At 43.0% G+C, this 22,854-nt stretch overlaps 1 protein-coding gene across 2 annotated transcripts in view; it reads right to left on the bottom strand.

Moving 5' to 3' along the window:
- KIF5C (kinesin family member 5C) overlaps positions 1-22,854 on the bottom strand; it is a 73,903-nt gene that overhangs the window by 33,189 nt on the left and 17,860 nt on the right. For both annotated transcript variants that reach the window (XM_066190435.1, XM_066190436.1), the window contains exons 2-8: positions 16,636-16,726; positions 12,053-12,126; positions 6,238-6,342; positions 3,793-3,841; positions 2,989-3,044; positions 2,050-2,137; positions 425-549 (exon numbers count right to left, since the gene is read on the bottom strand). In XM_066190435.1, coding sequence (XP_066046532.1) covers positions 425-549; positions 2,050-2,137; positions 2,989-3,044; positions 3,793-3,841; positions 6,238-6,342; positions 12,053-12,126; positions 16,636-16,726 — 588 coding nt within the window. The remainder of the gene's footprint in view (positions 1-424; positions 550-2,049; positions 2,138-2,988; positions 3,045-3,792; positions 3,842-6,237; positions 6,343-12,052; positions 12,127-16,635; positions 16,727-22,854) is intronic.

Raw genomic sequence — 22,854 nt, 5'->3', positions numbered from 1 at the left:
TTCAGGGACTGGAAAACTGCATTAACTGGAAAATAATAACCAAAAAACCCCTAGAAACAGGATGTGACAATGTAAGCAAGCTAAAATATGCCTAATTTGATAAATTATATCGAAATTACGTTTCTTTTTTTTCAGTTACACGAGTGTGAATGTGAAGGCCTATAAAAAATACACTGGTTCGACTCGCTCCTGCATAAAACAAAATCTAAATAGTAAATCTAAATAATAAAATATAAATCTGCATTTATAAATGCTGATTTTGGGGGGGTTGCCTTTCATGCCAGTAATTCTGATCTGCTCCTTTTCTCCATCCCACATTAAAAAAAAAAATAAATTAAACATCCTTATTAACGATCATTTAAGGTGAGACACGCTGAGATCTTCAGTGTGGGATCCCAGTGGGAGGGAAAAAAGGAGAATTTACCTTCTCACTGCCAGCCAAGTCCACCAGGTAAAGCTTCCCACTGAGTTTCTTCTCCGTTTCCACGTTCTCCTGCTTGATGTTGATGAGGAAGATGCTGTGGCTCCTCGAGCTGTGCTCATTCATGTCTGGAATCACAGGGCACAGCTTCTGTTAAAGTGCCTTTCCAACCTGGCAAGGAATTCCCAAATCCCATCGGAGCTGCTGCCACCAAATTCCAAAATCCCAAATTCCCAGATTCCCGAGTCCCAGAGAAGCTCGGTGCAACTCTGGGAGGGGATCTCACATTTAGCAAAAGTTTTCCATCCAAACCACGCTATTTAAATCCAAATTTCACGTTTTTATTGCTTGTGCAGGTAAAAAAATCCCCCTTTGCCCAGGTCACAGGCACGAGTTGCAGCCTCCACTTATTTGGATTGTAACCACGTTATGCTGGAATTTCCTAAAGCAGCAAAAAGAAAAATACTAAGGATCAAGAAACCACTTTCTCATCTGTTTTCTCCATTTCCTCTGTTACCATAATCCCACCCTTTTCCCATCGATATTCATATTTATCTGGATTCCCTTTATCTCCAAACTCAGGGTTGTTTTTTTTCCCCCCAATTTTCTCCTTGCCATTTCAACCCAGGAAAACACGTTTATCAAAACTTCTCTGTGAGCACCAAAAGCAACAGGCAAAAGGTGCATTTGGGGTTTTTTTGTTACTGAAAACAGCAGGAGGAAACGTTACTCGGAATAAATTTGTACCAGTATGATGCCAAAAAAGTCATGTAATATTTACCAAAGCAAGAAGGCAGAGACAGAGAACAGGAAGGAGTTACCCCGAGCATCAAAAGAAACCAAATTCAATTAAAATTAAAAATAAAACACACAAAAAAACCCCCCAAATACGGCCAAGATACCATCCCACAACCAAGTATTTTATATTATATACATACATATTCTATTTTTCTATATAATATTATATATTTTATACATTTTATATCTATTACATGTTATATATATTTTATATTCTATATTTTATGTATTTTATGTATTTTCTGTATTTTATGTATTTTATGTATTTTATTTTATGAACTGAGGTTTTGCCAAATCCACTGCTTGGATCAGGGACATCTTCCAGTATAAATCTTGGGGGAGGTCCTTTTATCCCCATTCATGCAGCACGACAGCAACAAGTTTGGATTATTCTGGGGTTTAATTCCTGAAGATTTGGGAACCCAGCCCAAGGCAGTGCTTTGCGGGGATGAACAGGCAGAGGTTGAAAACTGCCCTGCCCTCTGTGGCTGCTGTTTGACCAGGGAATTACAGCCCAGAGGAAAAGGTAACTCCATCATTTCAGCTCTTTATCATTCCCAAATATCTCCACTCCGAGCACCAAGCCCTGCTGGGATGTTTTATGGAGAAATTCCGTTTAATGCCGGGACTTAAATTCCGAATTCAACGCCGAAATTCAGCAGAGATTCCGCACAAAACCACACTCAATGAACTGAAAGTCATTTCAGCTGCATGAAATCATCCACAAAGTAATTCCGAGCCCTTGGGGGGGACAGGAGGGATCAATAAATCCCCTGGAAGCACCAGCAGCCCCCGTGGAGAGAATTCCAGGGAATCCCGGCGACACTCACTTGTCACGGCCACGTGCCGGTTGGCTTTGCCTTCGTCGATGACATCCAGGACTTCCTCAGGACTGGACACAAATCTTTCTGTACAACCCTGGGGACAGGCAAGGGGGGATCAGGGATGTTCAGTTAGCACTAACGAAGGAAATAATTAGGAGAAGCATCAACATCCCACAGGGTCGTTGGCGAGGCAATGGAGCCAGAGCCGCCTTGGGGTGATTTCAGGGGAAATTTGGGAGCCAATTTTTTTTTTTTCCGCAGGATTAAAGGCTCAGTGAAATCCAGACCCACAGCATGAAATTTTCCCACAGAAAACATGGAATGATACAACACCTATTCCAAATTTGATTTCACACCCAAAGGAATTTTTCTCCCTCCAACTACAGGACAAAGCGCCAAGTCCTTCTCTCTCAATGCAATATTGCCGAATAAATTATTTCATCAATTTCTCTTGCGCTCCTCAAGCTGAGACTAAACAGAAAAATATTATATATACATTGTTTAGGCTCACATATGTTCGTATCAAGCATATTGCATGCGAGTGAGGGCCCGGAAAGTCGTAAAACAAATTCCTAACCCAACCAATCTGCTCTGAACCACTGCGAGATGACAGCAGCCACGCAGCGAAATATTAAAGAACAAAATTCCTCAAGTTGTTCTCTTTCGCAGCTGACATGAAAGGGGAAATATGAATGCGTAAAATTTAACGGCATCCTAACAAAATGGCAACGTTCAAAGTCAGGGAAACAAGACAAACATGATTCGAGGCCATTAATATTTCAGGAAACTTGTTTAAACCCAGGAACCAACACAACCTTGAACACTCAAGGCTTCAAACAGGAGCGGAATTATTTCAGCAAGACACGCTGGGTGCAAATGGAAACGTGTAAAGAAATGCATTAGTGGGGAAAGAACGAAAAGCTGAGGGTTGAACGATTCTTTTACCTTAACATAGGGAACTCTGTTTTTATCTTCGTGTACAGCGAGGTTCGTCTTTGACACTGCAGGAAGACGTGCAGATCATTAGGAATATTCCAGAGGTAATGAATAAATGTCAGCTCCAGGCATGACAGACGCATTTTGGGGGTGGAAATTTGTAAATGAGATCTGCAGTCGTTCCCCATTCAACCTCCAATATTTCTGACACACAAAAATTGTCTCCTGCTCTGCCAGTCTTGTAGCCGTTTATTCGAATTTATCTTCAGGGCACGAAAGCTTTTGTTTATTGCCTGGGTGAATTAAATAAACCCAGACTAAGCTGGGTTTTGGCAAAGCAGAGGAGACAGGAGAGCAGGCTGGAATTCAGAACAGCTCAGAGCCACACTTACAGACATTTCTGCACTTACAGGCAGTTCTGTCCTCACGCTGATTACCAAAGTTCACTTCTATTAACACACAGCACGCAGAGGTAGAGACACGAGCTGTGAAAGAAGCAGATCCTCCCCACCAGGCTGCCTGACAGACGCAAGGGATGATTCTGAAAACACTCCCTGCATTTTTCCATCAGTTTTCCGGGAGGAACACCCATTGCCAAGGAGGCCCAGCCCTGCCTTGCAGGCTGTGAGATCCTCAGCACCCTCTGATTCAGAACCCAGCTCGTGCTCTGCAGATCAGATGACTGAAACTGCAAAAATCCTCCAGTTTCCACTGAATCCCCTCCCAAATAAAGTGTCTGTTTCCCCTCAGGCTTTGGTTCAAAGCTCTGGAGGAAGCCCAGGAGCTCAGGCACGTAAGAAAAGCAGAACTTACCATCAAGTAGGTCCCTTATTTTGTCCAAATATATCTCAAAGTAGGAAACCTAATTAAATAATCACAAACATCACAGATTTAAACGTTGCTGATTTAGTGTCTTGCTGTCTCTGTGTTTCCATCCCTGTCAAGGCACCAAACTAAAAATAAAACCCCACCTCCCACACAGTTTGATTTCCATCTTTCAGGGGGAACACATTTGTACCTTGAGTGATTTACAAGCCATTGATCTTCCTCCATTTATCAATGATTCATCAGGGAAGCACACACAAAAAAATTTTAAAAAAACCCTGCAGGCAAACCTTATCTTCTTTTTTTTTCTTTTTTTGGTAACATGGGCAAAATTGACAAAAAATATTGAACTGAATCCAAGCAATCCAGCTGCTGCCATATCTGAGCAGCTGCATCATGAGAAGGGTCAGCGTTGAGGATTGTTAAAACTGTACATTGATTTTTTCACCCCCCCAAAAACCAGAGAGCACCTTTACCATTCGATTTCCATGAGCCTCGGCAATATCTATTAAATTAAACTTTTAAATGAAGCACATGTGACCCTTCTGCCTTGAATCAAATCCAAAGAAGGAAATGAAAATGAGCTTTGCTGTAACAAAGAGAGACAATTGTCCTCAAGAAAAAAAAAAAACAAACAAAAAAAAAAACATAGGGAGAGGGAGAATGATTGAATGAATGAGTTTCTTAATAAAAGGAGATTTGACTCACAGCAGGAAACAGAAATATGTGAGAGGAGTAGGGCCTAACTCTTCCCTAATTAGGGTTTATCCAGAGTATTTAGCTGGAATACCACATGGCTGCATTCTAGGTATCAATAAATTCCTGATATTTAATAAAGTCTCATTTTCTCTCATCTGAAAAACAACAAAACAATATCTGGGCTTTTTACACAGATGAGCTGAACTTTCCATGTAAAATTGCTGTTAAATACAGATATATTTTGCTTTTTTTGCCTTTACTCCCCCATCTAAAACCCTCCTCTGGAGCAGCTGATTCCAACAGCCCAGTTAGGCCAGACTTCATATTTTCCATTGAAAACTGACTACAGAGGAGAGACCAAATTCCAAATGGATCCTTTATTAGAGAGGGAGGGGGGGGGAAATAATGCCATTAATTTTCAGTGCTGGTTCAGTTATTAGAAGAGTGTGACAGTTTGGTTAAAGCCTGGTTGCTGCTGACAGAACATTTCTCTCCCTGACAGCTCCTCGTCCAGCAGCTTTTTCTGGGAGAGATTCATCAGCTCTGGTGGGAAACCGCTGGAACAATTCCGGGACCGACAACGTGACAGGCCAGGAATTTCCTGCAGCTGGGGCTCCCCGTCTGTTGGGATGTTGTGGGGAAAGCTTTGCAGAGGAGGGGAGGGAATCAGGGTGGAAATTCAGAGGGCTCTCTCCACATTTCACAGCCTCTGGAAGTATCTCATGGTTTATTTTGTGCTATTTTTTCTGTCTGTACCTCACTCCCAATACACGGCCGAGCCCTTCCGGGAGCTGCTTCAGAGGTACAAGATGATTCAAATAAATACACAAATATTCCCCCTGGGAGTGCTTGAAGGGATTTAAATGCAAACAGCACTAAAAAGTCACTTATCTCTGACTTTCAGGCACAAAAAGGTCAGAGAGCTCCACTCCCAGCGAGCAGCAGGAGAAGGGACAGTGGCTTCACATCCACCTGTGCTCAGCTACTGAAGTATTTGGGGCTGGCTTCGTTTCGGGGCAGGGATGACACAGAAAACTCCTTTTCCCTGCAATCCACGGCGGTCTTACTGATGTCTGCTTGGAAAGAAGCTGCAGCCTGACCCCGGCTCTGCCAGATGGAGCTGAGCCCCCCACAGCCGAGAGCTCCCCAGGACCCCGGACGGGCAGTGGGAATTAAAGGTCACTCCCAAGCATTTGGGAGAACACATGGCTGGGATCAAGGAAAAACACCATCAGAAGGAGCCCAGGAACTCAAAAATCACTTCTAAGTGATTTTTTTTTTTCTAAATGAAGGGCATCAGGAATTCAAAAATCACTTTGAAACATCCATGGATTGCCCAACCCTTCCCCACATCCTTGAGATGGGATGGCAGTATTTTCCCAAACGTCCTTAGGGAAAATTCATGGTCAGAACCAGCAGGGTCCAATCTCTGGAGGAGCTGTAGTAAATCAAAATTTGCCTGCCCAGAGGGTGATTCCAGTAAACCTGAGCCAGATACACACTCCAGAAAAAATATTCCAGAAGCTGCATGAGGTGATTCCCAGGAAGAATCAGTAACAAACATTGGAATTTGCGTTGTAAAAAGGGATGGAGGGGAAAAAAAAAACCACACGCACACACAAAAAAAACCCAACAACAACAACAAAAAAAACCCCAGAGAACATTCCAAGGCAGTTTTCCCATGGATTTCCTCCCCCCCACCACCCATTACATAACGTGTCACTCCAGGTTTACCTTGATGTGGAACTCCAGGTTCTCGTCCATGGAGTAGATGTGATCAAAGATGTCGTGTGCAATCCTGGGGATGATTCCCATCAGCTGAGGGTCGTGCAGCTTCCCCTGCGGACACAAAACCCGGGAAAAGCCTTCCTCAGGGAGAGGACAGGAAGGGGATTCATCCAAACTTTCCTCTTCCAGAGGGTCCTGTCTTGGGTCGCAATGCAAGATGTAACCAAAATATGAATTCTGTTGCCATCTGGTAAAACCAATTGGGGAGGTGGTCTCTGTATCTCTTCCAGGACCCATCCCTCGTAACCCCAGGGTGACATCTGCTGTCAATGGGCAGCTGTTAAAACCAGGTGGGGCTGTGTTCTTCTCCCTTCCAGGACCTATCCCTCATCACTCTGGGGGATATCTTCTGTTAAACCAGCTGGAGCAGTGGTTTTTATCCCTTCCAGGACCTATCCCTCACCACTCTGGGGGATATCTTCTGTTAAACCAGCTGGAGCAGTGGTTTTTATCCCTTCCAGGACCTGTCCCTCATCACTCTGGGGGATATCTTCTGTTAAACCAGGTGGGGCAGAGTTCTTTATCTCTTCCAGGACCCAGCCCTCATAACTCCAGGGTGATATCTGCTGTCAATGGGCAGCTGTTAAAACCAGGTGGGGCTGTGTTCTTCATCCCTTCCAGGACCTATCCCTCATCACTCTGGGGGGATATGTTCTGTTAAAACCATCTGGGGCAGCATTCTTCATCCCTTCCAGGACCCATCCCTCATCACTCTGGGGGGATGTGTTCTGTTAAACCAGGTGTGGCAGTATTTTTTATCCCTTCCAGGACCCATCCTCCCCCCAGGGGATCTCTGCTGTTCATGGGCCGTCGAGGCTCACTGCAGGGCTGATACAATCCCATCATCCCATGGGGAGAGGCTCCACCCAGGGGGAGGAGCCCAGCATTCCCGCCTGGATCCAACCTGGCATTCAGAACAGCAGCACAGCCTGTGTGCGCTGGATTCCCAGTGGGAGCCCGGACCCATCCCAGCACCACTGGAGCCTTCTCCAGGATCATCTCCGCTCCCACAGAACCACGGCTGGCGCTGCAGGAGGATTTATCTGGACTGACACCAGCCCCCAGACCAGCAGGGCGTCAGGTTTTGTTCTGATTCTGCCAGTGTTTTCTTTTTCGTTCGCTTTTCTCCTACTACTACATTTTTTTATTGTTAATATTCCTGGTAAAGAACTGTCGTTCCTATTCCCTTGTCTCTGCCTGAAAGCCCCCTTAATTTCAAAATCATAATCATTCAGAGGGAGGGGGTTTACATTCTCCATTCTCCAAGGTGAATGGAGGCTCCAGCTTTTCCCTGGCAGACACTTGTCACTCCAAACCAGGACAGGTCCCCGTGAATGTTTATTGCTCTATGGGGGGATTAATTTGATGTTAGTGGCCAGAAAAGGTGGCAGAACCAACTGCACACCCTGGAATTCCTCACCCCCGTGGAGCATCCTGTTGTCCTGTCAGCTCCTCTCCAACGTCCCTCCTGAGGGACAAGCACAACACACATCCAACTCCCGGCCTGATTCTCCCTGTTCAACCAGGATTTGGGGGAATTGGCGACAAGAGGCATTAAAACATCCTGTTCCTCCTTCCCACCGGGCTGGGGGAAGATCTGGGATACGGGGATTTGAGGATTCCAGGAAAATATTCCAAATCAGAGCCCGCCGGGCCTGTTGCCAAGGAACTCAAAAGCCCTCCTGTTTTCCATATTAATTTGTTCAACTACTTCCTCTTTTTCTTGTAGGAACTGATATTAACTCATCCCAAGAATTCCCCTGCGTGGCTCCTCGCCCTGCCTTGCTCTTGTTGGCCCATCTGGGAGACGCCACGCCACCAAAACGGGATCAGGAACAGAAATTTGGGATCAACCCCTTCTCTGACTCCAGCTTACACTGAATTGCTCTTTCCAAATGTTTTGTAGAACTGCTCAAATATTAAATGACGAGTCAGAGGTCAAAGATTCCGTCAGAACACGGTGTCTGGAATCCCCGGCACGCCTCTGGAAGAAATCTTTGTCCGATGAAAACTGCACATGCCAGCACAAAAAAATATTCTCACTCCAAACGCTTGCAGGGATTTCTTAATATTTTTGAAAAATGTAACAGGTGAGCACACAATTGCCCACCATGGGTGGTCAGATTTGACCTGTAATTGATCAAAAATATTAAACACCATTTTTTAAAATCAAAATAGAGGAAAGTCACACACATGAATGTGTTTTTTATCATTATGTTATTATTATGATGATTATTATTTTATTATGATGATGTGTGTTTGTCAGTGGCTGGTGGGTCACGCCGACCTGTTTTCCCAGTTTTTCAGCCTTTATTGGCATCTTTAAATAGTCTAAAATATAGATTTTTATATATATTATATATTGCTATGGAGCAAATAATAATATATAATAAAACCAATATATACTATTTTAAAATATACATATTAATTATATATACTATAATATATAATAAAATATTATATAATATAAATAATATATAATATATTAAAATTTTGGCCTACAATATGGGCTAAAATATAGACTTTTTAATATATATATATATTTATAGAATATCTTGTTATGGAGCCGATAACAATATGTAATAAAACCAACAATAGATAAGATTAAAATATATCTTTATCAATGTATAATTATATATACTACAATATAGAATAATAATAAAATATAAATAATATATATTTAAAATTTCGGCATAAAATATATATTTTTATATATATAATAATATATTAATATACTGTTGTGAAGCAGATAACAATATAGAATAAAAAGTATCTAATAATAGGATATATGTTATATTTATATATTATAACATATAAAATTGTATCTTATTATAGCAGGACACGTATAATATATAATATTTTTTAATTTTTTGGCCTAAAATACAGGCTAAAACATAAATTTTAGCCCCTGCCTCATTTACCCCGAGCTGGTGGAAGGACAGCGAATTTCCCAGCACCAGGCAGGCATGACGGCAATTCCACACAAAGGACTGACCTCACCTCTCCCTCCACCCCACAGCCTGTGCTCAGAGCACTCATCCCTGAATTACAGAAACATCTTGAGGGGGGAAAAAAACCAAAAAGGGAAAAATCAGTTCCACTGCTGACTGCTTTCCCTCTAAAGCGGCACTCAGCTGGAGCTAAACTGGGAATATTTTATTTATATTCCGTGGATCATATCACCTCCTGCAGCAGTTCAACCCAACACCACGCCCAGCATCTCATTAAACTGCTCCACAAATCAAAAGTCCTTCCTGATTGATTTCAGGCTATGAGAATGGGGGGGAGGGAAAAAAAAAGGTGATTAAGTAAATGAAAAAAAAGATGAATATAGAAGAAAATAAATGAATATTGAATATACAAACATCCCGCAAGATTTTGCTCTCCCTCGCTGCATCGCACGGTGGCTGCAGCCTCGCTTCCACCTCTTCTCCCTGAAGAAATCCTGGAAAATCTCCCTGGAACCCTGAGAGGGGAAAGGAGCTTTTCCTAAACTGGGATGAACAGGGATTTGCCGGGATTCCTTCGGGGTGCACAAATCCAGCCCGAGCTGAGCCTACACAGAACACACAATTCCTAAGGCAGCCACAAAACCAGGGATGCTCCAGCCCTTATCCCTTAATAAATTTTAGGAAGTGAAAATTTCAATGCGTTTCATTAAATATTCTCCACAGCCCAGCAAGCCCCCATGATAAATTCATTTTCCTTTCCACAGCTCCTCCAGCTCAGAGGAGAAATCCTGAAGTGTGAGGGACACTCAGCCACAGCCGCCGCTGTTTAAATCAGGAGAAATGGAAAAATTCCGGGGATTTCCATCAAAAAAAAAAAAAAGAGGGGATGGAAATGGGCCCCACGTTCATTTCTAGAAATGAACTGGTTTGGGTTGGAAGGGACCTCAAAGATCCCATTCCATGGGCAGGGAATCTCCCACTGAAAGAGGGAGAGGCCATAGAAAGGAAGGGAAGAACAAGGCCAAGGTGGGTTGGAAAGCTGGAATTAAAAATGGAAAGAAACCACAAATATCCTCATGGATGCTGCTGTAACCTCACAGAAAGGGTTCGGAAAACTGGTGGGAAACTCCCCTCGAAAGCTCTCTGCTCATTAAAGCCTCAGATTTCAATAAAAACATTGATTTCCACAGGTGAAATGCAACACCTGAGGCAGGGCTGGTTTGACTCAGCATGGTGACATCGTAACTCCAATTTATGGGGACCAAGCTCTGCTGTGGGGTCAGAGCCCATCACATTCACTTCTGGTGGAAAAAAAAGGTGATTTTCCAGGTTTTACCTCGTTGTTCAGGTGGGAAAGGAAGATCTGAGCCTGTCAGAAACCTTTTCCCGGCTGTGTTTCGGCCCCGTGTCCTGGTGCAGCTCAACACCGACACCGTGAAGCGTTTCCCATTTCCCATTTCACACCAAATCCCCCGTAACAGCTTTACCAAGAGGATTTACTACTCCTCCAACTTCAGACTAGGGTGGGGTTGTTTCTTTTTTTTCCCCTCCCCTTTTTCCACAACGCACTTTAGCAACTTTACAAGAGGATGTTGGGCTGAGAGAGGGATTAAAGCTGAATATAGACTTTGAAAGGACGGCTTTTTCCCTTTATTGAAGGGGGGAAACAGCCGTTCTTCCACGCTCATTCCCTTTATCACCCCCTCCCCCTTGTAATTCGGAATATAAATTGGCTTTAGGAGATCCGTGTGTGCAGGCACCAGCTCCAGCCCTGCAGACATTTGGATTTAATCACACCCCGAGCTGGTGGATCACTCAGGGTTGTGCCATCTGGGAGGGCTGAGCCAGTGATTTTTCCCTCCTCCTGACGAGGACGGGATTAATTAGACATCACTGATGGCGCCCTCCAGGAATGCAGGTTGGCCCAAGATCTCCCCGTGTCCTTTAACCTGCAGAACCCAGCAAAGCTCAGTTTTAACTTCCACAGAGCCCAGCTTTGCTGGGCTGAGCTGCTCCAAAACGCCCACATCCAGTCTGGGGAGGAACAGTGCAAGGATGAAATCCTGGAATTTCAGCGGGAATATCTAAATATCTTCTACCTGACCTCAAAAAACCAACCCAAACCACAGGAAAACCCTTCTAGCTGACCCCAAAAAATCCCAAACCACGGGAAAACCCTCCTAGCTGACCCCAAAAAATCCCAAACCATGGGATAACCCTCCTAGCTGACCCCAAAAAATCCCAAACCACGGGAAAACCCTCCTAGCTGACCCCAAAAAATCCCAAACCACGGGAAAACCCTCCTAGCTGACCCCAAAAAATCCCAAACCACGGGATAACCCTTTTAGCTGACCAAGAAAACCTCAAAGCACAGGAAAACCCCTCTAGCTGACCCTGAAAAATCCCAAACCACGGGATAATCCTTCTAGCTGACCCCAAAAACTCCCAAACCACAGGAAAACCCTTCTAGCTGACCAAGAAAACCTCAAAGCACAGGAAAACCTTTCCAGCTGACCCCAAAAAACCCCAAAGCACAGGAAAACCCGTCTAGCTGACCCTGAAAAATCCCAAACCATGGGAAAATCCTTCTACCTGACCCGAAAATACCCTAAACCATGAAAAAACTCTTGTAGCTGACCAAAACAACCCCAAACCACAGGAAAACCCTTCTAGCTGACCCCAAAAACCTCAAACCATGGGAAAACCCTTCTGGCTGATCCAAAGAACCCCAAACCACGGGAAAACCGTGCTTTAGTTTCACTCCATCCCACCAAACTGCTTGAATTAAATTTGAATTTTGCCCCCTGTACCTCCATGGTGTGGGTTTTTCCTGACGAGGTCTGGCCATAAGCAAAGATTGTGCCGTTGTAGCCTTCCAGAACATCTGCAAGAAGGAGGAAAAAAGCAATTAAAAACTCTTCCATGGCGTCCTCAAGTTGAGTTATCAGCATTTTTTACATTTTTACGGTGTTGAAGGTGAGCTAGGAAGGAGTTTGTGCAAAAAAAAAAAGGGGGGAAAAATAAGAGATATTGAGCTAATTTTAAAAGAAGAAAATTAATAATAAAATCTGAATTGAGGAATTGGAGGATTATTGGCATCCTTCTCCCTTTCCTGGGGGAGAAAAATATCTCCAGACAACAGATATCGTCCAACAGATCTGTGGAAAATGGGAAAGAGAAAGCCGAGCTGCATTTAAAACCAGAGGCACCCTGGAGAAAATCCAACAAATTCACAGATATTCCTTATTATGAACTTCACTTTCTATTTTCTACTTCTGTACCACAGTTCACGGCCTCATTAATTTCCCAGCCTGTCTGCAAAGCAAAAAAAAAAAGGAAAAAAAAAAAGTCAAATGAAGAGGAATTTGAAAATCAGCTTCTCTCAGGGCAGAATGAATAAAGCTGATTTTGGGTTCAGATATCAAAATATTGACTTTGCAGTGGTTCATGTCCACTTCCAGCAGGCTGGGAGGGCTGTAAATTGGATTTGTGATCTGGATCTCAATTAAGAGAGACTTTCAGGGAAAAAAAATTAATTAAATTATATGATATTATATATATATTATACATTATGTTGTATTAAATTAATTAAATTGCATTATATATAATATATACAATTATAGTATAAATAAAATACTATTAATATATTTATTTATACTATAAATAATTCTATTAATATAAATGATATGATAATTATTTATTATATATTATATAAAGATATATAATGTTTATATAATATATAAACATTATGTGTAGATAATATATGTAATTATTTATATAATTATTTATATTATAAATAAAATATTGTTTCATTTATATTAATTAAATTTTTTTTACATAAATACACAAATAATCTCCTTATTTACATCCCCATACAGGTTCTCCAGACAGGAAGGAAGATGAAATAAGATAAATTTAAAAAAAAAAATAGAAAAGGAATCTTCCACTCAAAGAGAATGACAAAGTCAGAGGCCATAATTACTGCCCTGCTGGAATTAACATTTTGAATTAATTAACATCCTCATCTGCTCACAGAAACACGGACACTGCTCACCCTTGCCTTAAGGAAACAAAGTTTAAAATAATTGATTGTGGATGATATTTGAACGGATAAAGAAATCCAGTTGTAGTGTTCCACAAGAGTTCATTACTAATATTTCATCTGCATGCTGAATTTGGTTAAATTTTTAAAAAAATAGCCTGAATTAAAAACAGAAAAGGGGGAAAATGGGGGGAAATGGGGGGAAAAATTAAGGGGGAAAAGGTTATTTTCTCCAGGTGAATGCAAGGGACCCACTGAGCTCATAGCCAAGGGGGAAAATTAACCTGATTAATCAACTGTTATGTAAGAAAACTGCTCAGAACCTGCAGCAATATTTGCATTCTGCTGGAGGAAACAAACAATTTACCTTCCCAATTAGCAAAAAAACCACCTTCTCCTATTAAAAATAAAAAAAAATAGCTTCTGCATCGCCTGCAGTGAAAACGAGTCAGAGGTTTCAGCGTGGAGGTTATTTTTGTCGGAAGGTTTTCCACCTTTAGCCATTTATAAACCATCTGTGCACTGAGCCCAGAAAGAAGAAGCCCCAGACAAAAAAAAAAAACAACCCTGCACAAAACTCCAGAGGGAGGGGAAAAAAAATCAGATTAAAAAAAAGACACTGAACCAAGATCAGGCGGGATTTTTATGTAATTTCCAGGAAAAGAAAAAGAAAAAATAAATCCAAGTGTTCTTCTCAATTCCTGGCCCAGCCCTTTCTTCAGGAATTCCCATTTTTTTTCCCCAAAATCTTCCTCTGCCCCTCAGCTGCTGCCCTTTTTTTTTTTCCTGAGGGTGGACACCACAAACAAATTCCCGCGGCCACATTTTTAGCCCAGTATTTCTTTTTTTCACCCCTAACCTCCCCAGCCCTACAACTCAGCATTTCAAGCCCATATTTACCAGCAGAAAAGTCACTCAGCACCCAGGTGAGAGCGTTAAAAACTGGGGGAAATAAACCTGTAAACAGTGGGGGAATGACCCAATGAATACTGGGAGGATAACCCTGCAAATATTGGGGAAATAACCCTGTAAATATTGGGGGAATAAACCTAAATAGTGGGGGAATAGACCTGTAAATATCAGGGAACAACCCTGTAAATATGAAAGGGAAAACCATGAAAACATTGGACAGACAGCCTACATTTTCTGGGGCTTTAAAATGGGGATTAAACCTGAGGAAATCCAAGCCCAGAGCTCAAGAGCATCTCACCGGGGCTGCTCTTCCTCATCCTTCACCTCCTTCTCTCTTTTCTCTCCATTTCTTTCTCCTTTTCTTCCCCTCACCAAACTTCCCTTCCAAAATCCCTGGAAATTCCAAAGCACCACGCATGGGAAAACACATTTGAGGCTCTGTTTTCACACGGGATTTTGGGAAGTTTTTTTTTTTTTTTCCCTTTCCATTCAATCCATGGAGACAGCTCGGTTCTTCCCAGTTCCTCCTGCCAAGGATTTCACTCCTCTCACCATTTTCAGAGGAAAACCAACTTCCACAGGGGATATAAAACCCATCCACAAATCCACAAGCAGCTGGAACAGCTCCCCCCAAACATCCAGGAACCTGAATTAATGATCCCTGAACTCCACAAATGTGGGGTTTTATTAAAGGCTCACCCATCTGAGGGCAGAGCCGCTGAAATTCCCTCTGAGAAGAATCCTCACTCATTTCTGCTCTCCAGCATCAAATAATTTCCCCTCTGGTCCCAAAAAACCCGCCTGATCCCATTAAAAATAGGATTCCCAACCAGGTGGGGTTGCCTTAAAAAAGTGCCAAAAGCGCCAAAGCGCACACAAAACAAAGAAAAGTTCACTGAAGAAAATTCAGTTTCCTTCATCTTCCAAAGACCCTCAAAAACCACCACGACAAACTGAGCACAGCCAGAAAAGCATAAAGCAAAAAACAGACAGAGCCGAAAAATACATTCAATATTTTAATACATTAAATGTGTGTGTATATTAAATATTTTAATATAAAAATATTTGTATGTGTTGCTATAATATAATATAATATAATATAATATAATATAATATAATATAATATAATATAATATAATATAATATAATATAATATAATATAATATAATACATTAATAATAATTTATAATATAATGTATTGATATTGTTTGATATAATTTTATATATTAATATAAAATTTGTATACATTAATTGTTGTATATCTTAAGTATTTTATCTTTTAATATATTAATATTATAATAGATGTGTTATAATTAATGTCTATTATAAGGAATATATACTATAATAAATATAATATAAAACATATAAAAATAGAGAATATTCAATATATACATGTCAAATATATATATAAAACAAATCGTACAGTACCATACATATGCAAGACCTCAAAAAAACAAATAAAAAGTGCAAATAAAACCAAAAAAGCTCTCTAATATTACTTCAGTGAAGTCATTCCCCACTCATCTGGACATCAATTAAAAACACACACCACTCTAACAACTGCTATTAGTTGTGAAATTCTTTTTTGCCCCTTTTCACCCCAAGGTGAAACTTGGGGTGCTGCTGGTGCTCCCAAATCCAAGCCTGAGCTCCGGGGGGGGGTTGGACAACAATCCCAGAGAAATCCCCAAAAAAATCCTGCTGGGGTTTTTGGGGTGTCCTGTGCGGGGCCAGGAGCTGGACTGAGCATCCTGGGGGTGCTCCCCAGAATATCCACAACTGGATCAAGATCACAATTTGATCAACTCACAAAACATTCACAATTTGATCAATTCACAAAACATTCACAATTTGATGAAGATCACCAAGGATGGATCATCCGGCACCAAGTGTGAGAGTGATTCCAGGCCTGGGGGATTAAAAGGCACTCCCAAAAAACTGATTGTCAAGTGAAGAACTTGAAATTCCCACAGTTTACGCAGGTTTTGTTCCGAGAACCGGGGGGTTTTCCACGACGTACCCGTGTTCTCATCCCAGTTTTAAATGCAAAAATCTCTGCACGCACAGCAGCTCCCAAACCTTCCCCACTCCATCCTCCCGCTCGATTTTACAGATATTCCACTGAGCTGCACCGAGAACACACTTTTTGCCCCTAAAAAAACAAGTGTTTGTGCGGAATAAGGAGGAGAAAATACAGAAAAACTGCCGCAATTCCTTCAGCTCTTCTGCTTGGCTTTTCTTTCACACAGAATAACCCTCAAAAAAAAAGGGAAACACTTGGAATTACCGATGCTAAACTCACCTTCAGACACCCAAACACTCATTAGCCAGTGTTTAAACAGCTTGAGGGCACAGAAAAACATCCTTTTACCTGGAGGAGGGTACAATGATAATTTGTAATAATAATAATTTTGTATAATAAACAAAGGCAACGCCTACCTTTGACAATCTGCTTGGCACAGGCATTATAAACTTGCTCCTGGGTTGTGTTGGGAGGTAACACCCTGTCAAAGACGTAGGGCTTGCCTTGCTGCAAACAGAGGAGAAACCCCATGAGATAAAGGGCAGCTCATGCACCTGATCATCCCAGTTTAACAGCCTGGTTTAACAGGAACTCCATGGGATAAAGGACATTTCATACACCTGATCATCCCAGTTTAACAGCCTGGTTTAACAGGAACTCCATGGGATAAAGGACATTTCACACACCTGATCATCCCAGTTTAACAGCCTGGTTTAACAGGAACTCCATGGGATAAAGGACATTTCATACACCTGATCATCCCAGTTTAACAGGAACTCCATGGGATAAAGGACATTTCACACACCTGATCATCCCAGTTTAACAGCCTGGTTTAACAGGAACTCCACGGGATAAAGGACATTTCACACACCTGATCATCCCAGTTTAACAGCCTGGTTTAACAGGAACTCCATGGGATAAAGGACATTTCACACACCTGATCATCCCAGTTTAACAGCCTGGTTTAACAGGAACTCCACGGGATAAAGGACATTTCACACACCTGATCATCCCAGTTTAACAGCCTGGTTTAACAGGAACTCCATGGGATAAAGGACATTTCATACACCTGATCATCCCAGTTTAACAGCCTGGTTTAACAGGAACTCCATGGGATAAAGGACATTTCACACACCTGATCATCCCAGTTTAACAGCCTGGTTTAACAGGAACTCCATGGGATAAAGGACATTTCATACACTCCAACATCCCAGTTTAACAGCCTGGTTTAGCATAAGCTCCATGAGAAAATGGACATTTTATGCACCTGATCATCCCAGTTCAACACAAAGTCCATGGGATAAAGGACATTTCACACAATCATCCCAGTTTAACAGCCTGGTTTAACTTCAACTCCATGAGATAAAGGAGATTTCATACGCTCCAACATCCCAGTTTAACATAAACTCCATGAGATAAAGAACTTGTCATACACTCCCTCATCCCAGTTTAACAGCCTGGTTTAACACAAGCTCTATGTGATAAAGAACATTTCACGCACTCGATCATCCCAGTTTAACATCCCAAAACGCAGCATTTCCCACAGAGGAAGCCCTTCAGTGCCCTGGGCAGGAGGAGATTTTGTGGACTTGAACAGATGAGACATTTTGGGTGCCCCAAACCCAAATCTTTGCTGTGGCTGGCGAATAAAAGGTGGTACACGTTCCCTGTGTGCTCACAGCGGGGTCACAGCCACCAGTGTGGGAGACAAGCAGCTGGAACAGCAGCAGGAGTTGGGGATTTCCTTCCCCTCCTGGGAATTAAAGGGGGAATAGCCATGGAAATATTGGGGGAACAACCCCATAAACATAGGGGGAATAATCGTAAATATTGGGGGAATAACCCTGTAAATACTGGGGGAATAACCATGGAAATATCAAAGGAAAAACCCTGTAAATGTACGGGCAAAACCCCTCCAAATATGAAAGGATTAACTCTGTAAATATTGGGGGAATAGTCCTGTAAATATGAAGGGATGAACCCTGTAAATATTGGAAGAATATTCCTGTAAATATTGGGGGAATACTCATGCAAGTATTGGGGAAATAGCCATGTAAATATCAAGGGAATAATCCTGTAAATATCAAGGGATTAACCCTGTAAATATTGGGGGAAATAGCCGTGTAAATTTTGGGGGAATAATCCAGTAAATATTGGGAGAATAACCCTGTAAATATCACAGGGATAATCTGTAAATATCGGGTGAATTATCCTGTAAATACTGGGGGAATAGCGATGTAAATATTGGGGCAATAACCCTGTAAATATCAAGGGAATCATCCTGTATATATCAAGGGATGAACTCTGTAAATATTGGGAGAATAATCCTGTAAATATCGGGGGAATAACCCTGTGAATATCAAAGAAAAAAAAAAAGTGTAAATACTGGGGCAATCACCTTGTAAATATCGGGGGAATAACCCTGTAAATATTGAGAGAATAATCCTGTAAATATTGGGGGAATAATCGTAAATACTGGGGGAATAACCTTGTAAATATGAAGGAAGGAATTAACCCTGTAAATATTGAGAGAATAATCCTGTAAATATCGGGGGAATAACCCTGTAAATTTGGGGGGAAATAGCCATGTAAGTTTTGGGGCAATAACCCTGTAAATATCCACAAAAGGTTTGCTGTTCACTCCTACAAACCAGTGAAAGCTGTGCTGTAAGAAAAGCCCAGAGCTGAGAGAAACTCAGCTGGGCAGGTCCTGAGTTCTGCTGAGCCCAAAGTGACCCAGAATTGTCCCAGGCCAGTCCCAGCACCCTGCTGGTTCCTTTCCCATGCTGAACATCCGAATGTGCCACCAAAACTCACAGCTCGGAGCCAAAGCAGGCAGCCCATCCCTGCTATGCCACCCTGAAGTTGTATTTCATTCAGAAATTGTGATTTTTCACCCTCAGCACCGCCAAATCCCCGGATGCCGTGTGGGAAGTGCTCCACAATGACATTTGGGATGGCCCTGGTGTCGCCCCAACCCCTGAGCTCGCCGATTCCCAGGATTGGGAGGTTTTTTATCTTCCTTTCTTCGTGTTAGAGCCGGGATTAACACACAGGAGTTGCAGTTTCATGTTTGGACTTGGTGTTTATTGCTCTTATTTATATCACAGCCTCACAAGCTGGGAGCTCTCACTGACAAGGTAAAAAATGGAGCAGTCTCTAACTCTTTCCAGGGTTATTTAAGCATAAACGACCCAATAACAAGATAACATCTATATTATTTATACTTTTGACCCGATAATTGACTACCCAAGGCCAGCAATGAGAATCCTTTCACCCAATTAGAAAAAAAAAACCCCACCCAAAAACCAAGAAGAAGAAGGTGAAGAACTTAAATCCTCCACATTGCCCCACATTTATTACTATACACTAAAACCTTATATTACCTTATACATACCATATATATTACTGTGTACTAAAAACTCCTAAATTTTCAGCTTCCAGAACTCCAACACAGGATGAGAAGGCGATTTTCAGGACACAATTCCTGGGCTTGGGGCCACCCAGGCATCCCCTTGTAAGACACGAGGCTGGAGAGGTGACCCCTGATTCCAGATCTCCCACGTGGCCCCGTTCCCAGGAAATTTGTGAGGGGAACCAGCCAGCATCTACCCCAAATTCTGACCTTTCTGGATGCTCCCAGCCAGCCAGAGCATGAGCAGGGCTGCCCAAATATTCCAGAACCATTTCCCAGCTTCCCCGAATTTTACCTCCTTACCCCCATTTCACTCATCCCAAGCTCCAAGGCAACAAGGCCAAAAAATCCCAGGGATTTTTGGGATTTTGGGATCCCAGCCTCAAAGATCCCTTTATTCCCTTCATGCCTGAGTTGAGGCTCAGAGCAATCCCACGCCTGGAATGTCAGAGAGCCCCAAACCCCCCCCAATTCCATCCTAATTGTGCTCCACGCAGCTGGAAGAGGCACTGCCTGCAAATGGGATTTATCTGCCCAGCCCGGAAAGCTGCACGTGTCAAACAGCAGCCCAGAAATCTGTTCCACAGGTCAGGTTTCCTCCTCAGGAGTTTTTTTTTTGGGGGGGAGCTGAAAGGCTGGAAGTGTCTGAAGGGAATAAAGGAATCACAGAGAGCAGTTGTGAGGTTTTGGGGAGGGTTTTTGGGCTTCAAATCCACGTTAATCCTCGTTTTTTTGGTCAGGAGTTCCAGGTTGGATCTCTGATGGTGGAGAAACCTTCCTGTGTCACCCCACTCCAGCTTCCTGAGCCTTCCCTCTGTGCCCCCACTGCCACATCCACACAGCTTTTCGGGGTTTGTTTGTGTTGTTGTTGTAATCTCTTCTCTTCTGGCTGATTTTTCTCCAAGGCGACAAAAGCCACATCCACCCTGCCAGGGCAACACCCTCCAACCCCCAAAGGGTTTGTCCCAAAACAAAAAAGAGGAGCCACGAAAATCCCGATTTTCAGTGTGCTCCCACGCAGCCCTTTTCTCCCTATTGTCACCTTCAGAAGTGCCAGAAATGCTTCATTTTTCTTAATTTTTTTTCTCCAGCTGTAACTCATCCTGCATTAAACACCAAAAACCAGGAAGCAATCCCAGCTCTAAGCAGCCAGAAATAAAATGTTATTTTCCGAGCGACGCCAACGATTTTATCTGAGCACCTCCGTACGTTATTTTCCCCCAACTTCCTCATGACGTGCAGTGTATTATCTGCCATCCATAAATCACATTTCCTTTCCTTCCAGCGGTTCCTCCTGACAATCTGTTCCATTAACTCGTGCCGCTGCTCATAATGGCTGGGATAAGTGCTCTCCTCCACCCACACGATTCCTGCTGCAGTTGTAGTGACAGCCAGAGGGATTCTGCCCTGGCCCCTGGATGCCACCAGGAATTCTAGGCAGACCTATTGACAATTATTATTTTCACTCCTTTGGTTTCCTGTTGAGTTTAAAGGCATTTGGAAAAAAAAAAAAAAAAAAAAAAAAAAAAAAAAAAAAACCCACCAGCATATATAGATATATAAAATGAAATATATAAAAAATGAAATGAAATGAAATGAAATGAAATGAAATGAAATGAAATGAAATGAATAAAATAAAATAAAATAAAATAAAATAAAATAAAATGGATTTCACAAGCACAAAAAAGGATTTTCACCATAAACCCCAAATTTACCCAAGCAAGGTCTCGGAGCAGCGCCGTCGCCAGAAGCAAATGCAGCCTCAGTTAAAGAAATTAAGGAAAACCAAACACGTTTCCTGCTCTGATAAATAAATAAATCGACCTCGGCTCCCCAGGATTCCCCAGGGAGGGGAAATGAGGAGAGCTCAGCGCTCAGAGCTGCCTGCTCAGGGTGAGAAGCCCCGATGGAATTTCAGGATGAATTTCACCCTGTGACCCTCAGGGCGGACTCCAGCCCTGGGTGTGCAGGTTGTGATGCGAAGGGAGATGACAACTCACCTTCAGGCATCCCAATCCACTCCCACAAAATAAAAACAACCTTACAAAAACCATGGGCAAGGTGAGATTGGCTCAGAACAGAATTCCCAACTGCTCGAGAGGAAAGGGACCAGCCACACAACAAAAGGCTGGATTGCTTTGATTTTGGGGGGCTGGGAGGAGGCATTTGAGCACGGTGAGGGATTTTAGCCTGAAAGCATCCCCCAGAATTAGAGCACAAAAGCCCAGAGGCAGGAGGGGGACCCTGAAAAGTTTCCCAGATTTGCTGTGGTTGCCCCTGGATCCCTGGGAGCGTCCCAGGCCAGGTTGGACCCTTGGAGCAGCCTGGGGCAGCGGGAGGTGTCCCTGCCCATGGATTGGGTGGCTCTGGATGGGATTTAAGGTCCCTTCAACCCCGGACCAGTGTGGGCTGCTCTGCCCCATTTCAGGATTAGAGGGTGACCAGGGGAGGACAAAGACAAGAAAAGGGAGAGCCAGGGGTGACTGGAGGAGGAGCCAGCAGGGGATGAAGGGACAAAATCCCCCCAGCTCTGACAGCTGCTGCTCACTGTGCTGCTCTGGCCGTGCCACCAGCACAGTCCTATCCTCTCCCAAAATTCCTTCCTACCCCTTTTTCTGCATGAGGGAGTTCACTCAGACGGGGGTCTGAGGTGCAGCCAGCAAAGTTGGGGCTGAAGATGACAAGGTCCCTCTGTGCCAGGCCACAAAGTCCCTGTGTCCACACTGTCCCTGGTGCCAGGAGGTTTGGGATGGCAGCAGGAGGGTTCTTTTCCCCCCTACCTGCATCCCCTTTAATAATAAATAAAAATAAAACCATCCCTTTTACCCGCCTGAGCCGTGCAATCCCTCAGGGAAATTCACCGAAACCAAACGACCCAGCTCAGCCTGAACCCCTTGGCTGCGCTGAGTTTGTCATTGTCACCCTGTGCTCAGGCCAGGGGGCTTTGTGGGTGCAGGTTGGGATGATCTCAGAGAGGATTTGTTGCCCCTCACACCCCAAATTTACAGCACCACAGCCAGAGGTGAGGGGCAGATAACGGAGCCACGGGACGTGGGGCAGCTGAATTCATGGAGAATTATTTCCCAGGTGAGTTTCCAGCAGCCTAAATGCTCCTGTAGGAGAGGGTTTATAAATAAAAGATGGGAAATTGCAAGCCCGGAGGACGGAATGTTTTCAAAGCAAACTCAAAGTGGGGCTGGGGAGTCGAGGCACACGGAGC

The sequence above is a fragment of the Chamaea fasciata genome, unplaced genomic scaffold (genome assembly GCF_029207755.1).
Source record: "Chamaea fasciata isolate MVZ Bird 193981 ecotype frontalis unplaced genomic scaffold, bChaFas1.0.hap1 SCAF_8, whole genome shotgun sequence".
NCBI lineage: Eukaryota > Metazoa > Chordata > Aves > Passeriformes > Sylviidae > Chamaea > Chamaea fasciata.
This window is presented reverse-complemented; position numbering and strand designations above follow the sequence as displayed.